At 36.7% G+C, this 8295-nt stretch overlaps 1 protein-coding gene and 1 long non-coding RNA gene across 2 annotated transcripts in view; one reads left to right on the plus strand and one right to left on the minus strand.

The window, feature by feature from the left end:
- The window catches only part of LOC122528587, a 44303-nt gene that overhangs the window by 5786 nt on the left and 30222 nt on the right, over positions 1-8295 (minus strand). The window lies entirely within an intron of this gene.
- On the plus strand, positions 1784-6113 carry LOC122528585. Its single transcript, XM_043653880.1, has 14 exons — positions 1784-1995; positions 2152-2330; positions 2407-2611; positions 2704-2883; positions 3151-3284; positions 3393-3606; positions 3696-3875; positions 4021-4148; positions 4226-4424; positions 4500-4682; positions 4774-4964; positions 5063-5276; positions 5381-5551; positions 5915-6113. The coding sequence occupies exons 1-14, from the start codon at positions 1944-1946 to the stop codon at positions 6046-6048; spliced, it is 2364 nt and encodes a 787-aa protein (XP_043509815.1). The 5' UTR covers positions 1784-1943; the 3' UTR covers positions 6049-6113.

The following is an 8295-nucleotide window of genomic DNA, read 5'->3' on the forward strand; positions in this document are numbered from 1 at the left end:
CGGTCAGCGGTCACAATGCACAACGGTCGTTCTTTTTGCTCCTTTTTGCTGCTTTACGATCCATTAGAAAGGATACGTCGTTCATCGATGGGCAAACATCACTGTGAAAAGAGCAGATCGGTTTCCCTTTCTTCGTTTGGGATTCGAAGAAGAGCGACGGGAGGCGAGGCGACTGACATCTGGGATCGTTTTCAGCGAATCGTCGCGAATCGTGATAAATACGAAAAAAAAAATAAGAATGACCTCATCTTGCGCGGAAAATTAATCTTTGGTCAGTTAACGAAGTCGATAAGAGAATATCGGAAACAATGTGTCTTAATCTACGTATTTTAATTTGACCCGATATATTCAAGGTGATGGTAATTAGTATCGCTAGTGATCGCTTCAAAAATTTTTCCGATTGATTCTACTTACAAAAAAAAGCTAATATTGTCCTTTACCCTCTCTATACACTCGCGAGAACGTCTGTAAAATCATCAGAACTATGTCGAATTTTGATCGATTCGCCAATCTCGGAACAAATTCCTGACGAAAAAGAAAATCATCGGATTATGAGATAACAGCGGAGTTTGAACGATATCGCAGAAATAGAAGAAAGAAAATAATATTGGACACTGAATGATAAAATTGTACGGACGTGTAAGATTTTCCTGTAAAAAAAAAACAAAAAAAAGAAAAAGAAAAAGAAATACACCGCACAGAAAACGATGGGTAAAATAAACGACGAATGCTTTTTTCATTATTCGTTCGAATAATATTCGGTCATTGAAGTTCGTAATTATAATATACCTACGTATAACAATGCAACCGACTTGATAGAAGTTGCTGGTTTGCCGATGAAATTTAAGAGAGAGGAGAGGGAAAGAGAGGGAAGGGAGGAAAATCAGGCGAAACCGTGAATTAGGCAGCTGCCGGGAACAATAACGAGCAAGAAAGAGAGCGAAGGGTTGCGTTTGCGTTTAATAACACGGTTAATGCGGATTGTCGTGGGCGCGTGCAACCACATCCTGTGCAATTTTTGTCACGCTTGCCCTCGCTCTTTTTCAATTTCTCTCGCTTCTTACGCCCACGTCCGAGTACACGAAGAGGGTTCGCGTCCGACCGAAATCGCAACCACCCGCCAACTACAAAAATCGGTGGGCAGTTGAGAGCGTTGTGGCGTTCAATGGTGCTTACGGTTAACCACTGTACACGCACAAATCGATAATAACGATCGTGACGTAAGCTGAAACGAAACCGGTTGCAATCGATATTCCGGAAATGGCTCACGAGGCAGATGCACATACGCGATTACTTGACTTATCGTTAATTGTTCCGCGATTATTCGACTTTGAAGTTTTCGTTTAGTTGAAATCTGTTCGTGAATTAATTTACGACGACATTTCAATCGTTATTAAATTCTTTCTTTTTCTTTTCGCCGCAATGACGGTGCAAACAGCAGCTGGATAATCAGCTTTTATCATCAGTATCGATCGGCTAACGTTTCCTACGCAAGACGTACCAACCAACGTCGAGAAAATTTAATTTAATTTAATTTAATTTAATTTAATTTAAGTAATCAGTAATGTGCGTCGTGAAACATCTCGGCGAAACTAGAAGACAAAGCACACGGATTCGGTTTTATTATTTATTCTTACGAAGAACGCGATAGCCACAATAAATTGTAAGAAAACACGTTATCGACGCAGGTATCGAATAAAAGATAAACCTATCTGTCTATTATCTCGTTCTATCGGAGGACAACCGATAACGTGTGTGTTTAAGAGTAGGGGTAAGCTTTCCTTTATATGAACCAGCATATAGAATTTCCCTTATTGTCGACCTCTTTTTACTGCAAAATCGGATTACCCTGCCGAATATTTATACCAATCGTGAATAATTGCTGTCAGAGTTGAAAGTTGTCAAAGTTGAATGCCAGTGCGTGTGAACTGTGAAAAGGCAACATGAATCGACGTCATTTGAAATTTTTATTTGTACATACGTTGATCGTTATCGGTGAGTTCATGCAATGAAATATCGCAATAGTTTTGCAATTTCTATTGAATCTAAAATGGAAGTGTAATTTTTACACGGCAATTTTTATGTGAACGTCTATAAATCTATATAAAATTAAATACGGTTTAATGTGTATCGCGTTATGAAACATTTTAGCATTGCTTCACGCCATCAATGGTTCAGAGTTAGCGACAAGATCGGAAAATCAAATTGCGATGTTTGGCACTAAAGAGAAACCTAACTTTTCGTACGTTCTAAACAGCGTGACAACAAAGCCGTGCATTTTGGCAAATATGATCATTGAGATCAATGTTCCACATAAAACGAAGGAAAAGGCATGATCTAACTACAAAATATTGTACTTGTACTGCCTGTTATTCTAAATCAATATGATTCTTGCAGGACGAACAGAAACCTTTGGTAGTTCCAAATAGTAATGTAATAATAAATGGTCATTGTTCAGCTGTAATATCATATATGAATATAACTTGGAACGGAAATGATAAAGAAAACAACTCAATTAAATTTACATTCATCAACGATCACACAAATTTCTCGCTTTTTTCCATTGATCTTAATATTTACCGAGATGAGAAAAATGTCGAGAATGCTATAGGTAAAGTACAATTTAGTGTTGTACATATATATATATATATTTTTTAGGTCACATATCGTAATTTCGTAATTTTCCACAAATATGTACTTTAGACAAGAAACAATGGTTTAGAGCGACATCAGATATCGATCTTCGTTTATTTATCGCGCCCGTTGAAAATGGGATTCATCGGTGCGAAGAAACGACATTGAAGGTCGGAGACGGGGAAGTAATTATGAAAAATGTTTCTTTAATTGCATTCAACAGAAATGATGACATTACATCGCGTCAAGGTAAATTATAATTACAATGTTATATCCATTCCGTTAATAAATAATGAAATAATTAAATGATAATAGAATAATTTTGTTGCGTAACAAGTCTGGAGAGATAACACAATAATAACGAATAATATCATAGATTCTATATGAAAGTAACTTGATGCCTTTTTAATGAATCGACGTATTTATTCCACTTTAATAATCTTGAGCTTAAAAAGGAGAAAGAGAAAGAACGAAAATTTAAAAATCTGACGATTAAAAACGTTTATGAATTTGCAGACACGCACTGCTCTAAAGGACAGCAGAAAAGTGAAACGTTCCCTTACGTTTTAAAGGACGCGAATAACAACAATTGTATAATGGCGAGGATGTCAATTCTTGTGACAGTACCGTTCAAAACGAAAAAATCGGAAGTAAGTTTCGAGAGAAGAAAATAAAAGGAAAAAAAAAGAAAGAACATCTCTTAAATTAGGATCTTCAGAATATTAATATCTTGAATATAAATTAATGGCACATTTTAGACGGCGATTGCAAACATAGACCTTTCAAAGTACAAAATTAATGTCGGCGGAGTTTGTGACAGTAACATCGCCACGATGACATTAACTTGGCCTTCGGCGAACAAGAAAGAAAATAAAATTTCGCTTATTTTCGTCAAAAAGGAAAAGACTAGCGAGCTGTATAATATTAGGGTCGAGATTTTCACAGACGAGGAAAATTTTAAGGATGTCGAGAGTACGTGCCATTGAGTAATTGTACCATTAAATTTAAAAAAATACGTGGTTTTTCTGTTGCTCATGTTGAAACGTGATAAATCTGTCTAGGAGTAGGTGACCTAATTTCGATAGACAGATACGATGCTTCTCTGTTTCCGGCACCTGTCGTAAATGGCATCCATAGTTGTCCAAAACAAACTAACATCACGAGCATCAGCGGCAACATAACCATAAGCGACGTTCTCTTGGTCGCGTTTGACGCCGAGAAAGATTTCGCCTCGAAGAAAGGTAAAATAATTTGTTGCCAGCTGCGACGTAACTCGCACGAGGCTTCGAAATGATTAATAAGGGGATCGATTGCACGATCATTGGACGATTACGAAACGAATATGAAAGGTTAAAAATAAAAACGAGCTGAATTTGAATTTTCCAGTGATTGATTGTAGAAGTATTCTTTACGAAGATGACTTCAACTATGTCATAAGGGAAAAGGATATGGGCGTTCCCTGTACTTTGGCGAACCTGTCGATTACTGCGGTTTTGCACAAGGAAAATAAGGAAGTAATGTCCTAAAATACTGTCATGTATAACTTCGTTCTGCAATGATATCAAATCTTAGATTTCTGTCCATATTACAGATAAAATTAGATGTTCCAGCTAGTGCTACCGCAACCGGTATTTGTGCTGATAAATACTCTCAGATGGTATTAAGCTGGCCAGTTAGCCAAATGGCGAATAACGTAAAGAATAATATTACATTTCATATCGGTCGAAATAAGACCCACTTCTTCGTTTCCCAAATAGCAGCTACTATCTATTCAGACGAAGGCGCTGATGGTACGTTTGAGAATCATTTATATATATTTTTGAGGAAATAGATAGATTAACTGACGCGTTTTCTAATAATTTTAGATAAGAACAAAATAAATGGCGCGTCGTATACTGGCATCGATCTGTTTTCGGCAGCTGTGACCAACGGAATTTATCATTGTTCAAATTCTATTTCCGGCATAGAGCTTGGCGACATTCGTCTAACAATAACCGACGTTACATTTATCGCATTCTATACCGAAGAAAATATATATTCAGCAAATGGTAAGTTAACCAGCTTTGACCATTCAGCTCATTTATTACCAATAAATTTGCAAATTCTTCCAAGTGCAGTAAGGGTGTTCTCGATTTTTAGTGACGGAGTGTTCCAAGCCGGAGTCAACAACTACAACAGAATCCAAACCTACATCTACACCTGAACCTACATCTACACCTAAATCTAATGTACACTATAATTATTACGTAAATTCTACATCGGACGTAACTTGCATTGCAGCAAACATGTCGATTTTTATAGAAGTGCCTTACAAAACCACAGAAAATAAAGTACGTATCGAATCTGATCTATTCTCATCTCTCATGTACATATACTTGAATGTAAACGATATTTATGCTTGTTATTAAATTAATCTTATACGCTTTAGGACGAAAAAAGACCTTTGCACGTGCCGAATAATGCGAATGTAACTGGCGAGTGCGAGGACAAATGGTCGATGATGAAATTAAATTGGATCGTGAATGAAAGTAAAGAAAACAATACGGTCACGGTGAACTTTGAGAAAAATGATTCAAACTATTTCATTCGCTCTGTGAATGTGTCTATTTATCTAGACGACCATAATTTTCCTAATCATAAGGGTAAGATTTCGAAAATACGAATATAAAGTTTTACATTATTTGCAGAAATAACAGTTTTACATTATTTCTAATAAATATAAATCTGTTAACAAATCGCAATTTAGAGAAAACGTACAACGCTAGCACGGAGAATCTCCATGAATTCTCCACTCCTCTGAACAATGTCTATAAATGTTTTCGCAATACCTCGCTGACTGCCAAAGACGCCAAAGTAGTCATCACTAACGTTACTTTCATAGCGTTTAATACCAACCAGATCATCACTTCGCAATCAGGTAAAACGATCGTCAATTTTATCGTTTTAACACTGGAACTATCGACGATTAGAGCATGAAATTTGATTGATTCGAAAAATTTCTTTGATTTCGATGTCTCTAAAAAAAAAAAAAAAAAATAAAAAAATAGAGAAAATTTATAATACAATGGAGCATGTTTTTATCTGTATATTTTACGGAAAAAATTTTTAAATCTCTGAAAATACGCTGTTTCACGTCGATAAAATATCGAACAAAAATTACAAATTGGTCATTTCGATCATTTTGATAGTTCTGGCGTTAATAATAGAAATCGATCGTTGTTCATAGAAAATTGACATAACGCCGTGCAACAAGATGCTAAAGATACATACCTTTTTCCAGTGAATTGTGTCGACAATGACGATACAAGCGAAAGTAATGTTGGAGTCATAGTGGGAGGAATTATCGGAGGTCTTATTGTCCTTGCTGCAATTATATCTCTAGTTGTACGGTACAGGAGAAGAAGAGGATACTGAGATAATAAACAAAAGTATCGAGTGAAACTATTATATATTAATGTAATAAATATATCTCTATATTATATCGTATTTATTCGAGATAAACAGATCTATCTGAAGATAACTTCACTTGTCGCGATCTTGAAATTCAATCGATTGCAACGTCTCGTTACTTGCTTTCTCATTTTAAGAGCACGTTGCCGAACGTTCACGATATTACGTCCCACTGTTTCGTGTTTCGTCGAAATAAACATTCTCGAATCCCGTACGATCTACCAACTTTCTTACATATGGCGCTGGGAAACTGTTTTCGTTAATTATCCCGCTTTAGGAAACAATTCAATGTTTCGTCCACCCTTCGTGTTCCGTCACGGTTACGCCCACCCCAATTATCTCGTTTACTTGTCAAACTTCGATATCCATCCGCGTAGCACGTTCGTGTGAATCGAAAATCGATTTGAATTTTTTAAATCGTGAAACTGCTCGATAATTTTCGATAACCCTCGAAGGCAAAATTAATTGGATCATAAATAAATTTACATGGATAAAATAATATATACAGTAATAATAATAATAATAATAATAATAATAACAATAAAATTATAAATAATATACATAAATTTTCTATCTCTCGTGTGTCATCCCTTTAGAAAGAATTTTCTGTTCTATAAAAGTTAGATTTTTTTTGCCATTTTTTGTTCACATATAAAGTGTCGTTCGAGACGTAAAATAAAACCGGAAAATGATCGTATTTCATAACAATTTCAGGTAAAGTAACATCAAACGTTGGACACACCCCCTTCGTTTAGTTATTTGGATATCACATCTTGCACAGCAGATGTCGTAATAAAATCCACGATAATCAGCGTTAATTGCTGGCAGGAGGATATTTACGATCGTTTTAACTATCTGCCTATCGATCGAAATTTTTCACATCCGTGGGAATGCGACGAAAAAAAAGTACTCCAGTTTTGTTAAAAAGTGTTCCAGGTAGTTCCTGAACTATTTCCACCCTCGCGAAAAATATCGATCATCAACTCCCGTTTTCCCACGTTCGGCAATTAGTCATGGACCATTGGCCTCTTATAATCTGGGAAACAGATCGTTTCGTTTTTTTTTTTCTTTTTTCATTTCGACTGCGCTTTCTCGTTCGGCGAATCAACGAAGCATATCTATCCGTCAAGGGAAATTTGCAGAGACGATTGTGTTTCGTTAAACTGCTGGTAAAATTTCGAAAAATTCTGCGCGAATGTACTCGTAAATATTCCTCATTGAAAGAGTGTCCGATAAACGTGCATCCGTACTTGATGAAACTCGATCCGATAAATGAAGCTTTTCGAACTTTCACGGATTGCCTGAACTTTCTTCTCTTCTTCTTCTCGAAACTATTCGACGAGGAACTTGACAATTCTCTCCGCAGAGCAACGTGATTTATGGATACTCGCGCGATACAAAGGGAAAAAGATCGGAGACAATTTTAAATTTAGAAGGAAACGCTCGCTCTTGTAAACGAGTATTTGCAAAATCGTAGATCGAGCTCCTGAAGTTTTCTCAACAACTTTCTGCCAAGACACCATACCTTTCCCTTATTCCTTTTGTATAAAAATCTATCAAAGGCGTTCGGAAATTTATCAAACGGAATAAATGCTACAACTTTGGAAGAGTCAGCTGTTCTACGGTCCCTTTAAAGTTTAAAGGTCCTATTATACACCTTGTTCCTCGAGTTGGGTTCTCTTTTACAACGTCCCACGGGGAAATTCTGGGAGGGACGATTTCTCGTGTGAGGCCAGTGTCCCTTTTAATACGACGCGTATGCACGAATTTACGTTTTGACACTGTAACTCACTGTAATTAACAATTGAACAATGTCCGTAAACATGTGGACGCCAATGAAACATTAGCACATTTGTTTTGAAATGCTTTCGTCGAAAGAGTAAATCTAAATATGTATGTATATCGCGTAATTGGCAGGAAAAGTCAAAAAAAAAGCAGCCCCTGTCGATAGTGATCTAATTTGAATTCTTCATCCTGTTTTGTTCCACGCCGGTACAGGGGACAATCCAGTGTCAATAAATCTTTAAGGCCAAAAGGACCAGGCACGCGTACCAGAAGGATCAGCCACGTGGCTACGTCCTCTTTCCAAGAAACGATTTGTGTCTCAACCGAACCACCGTCCTTTTCGGCACGAAACCACGATCTACCAGCTGGGCACCGGTCCAGTTTTTCCACGCCCGCGTCCAAAACAGATGCTTTCAACGACAAAAA

Source organism: Frieseomelitta varia, unplaced genomic scaffold (genome assembly GCF_011392965.1).
Source record: "Frieseomelitta varia isolate USP_RPSP 00005682 unplaced genomic scaffold, Fvar_1.2 scaffold_252, whole genome shotgun sequence".
Classification (NCBI taxonomy): domain Eukaryota; kingdom Metazoa; phylum Arthropoda; class Insecta; order Hymenoptera; family Apidae; genus Frieseomelitta; species Frieseomelitta varia.

Excerpts from the sequence above, each read along its gene's own strand:
- LOC122528585 (XM_043653880.1), top strand. The coding sequence starts at position 1,944 with ATGAATCGACGTCATTTGAAATTTTTATTTGTACATACGTTGATCGTT. Across the intron at positions 2,331-2,406 it reads CACATAAAACGAAGGAAAAG|AAACCTTTGGTAGTTCCAAA; the intron begins GCATGATCTAAC and ends CAGGACGAACAG. Across the intron at positions 4,965-5,062 it reads ACAAAACCACAGAAAATAAA|GACGAAAAAAGACCTTTGCA; the intron begins GTACGTATCGAA and ends TATACGCTTTAG.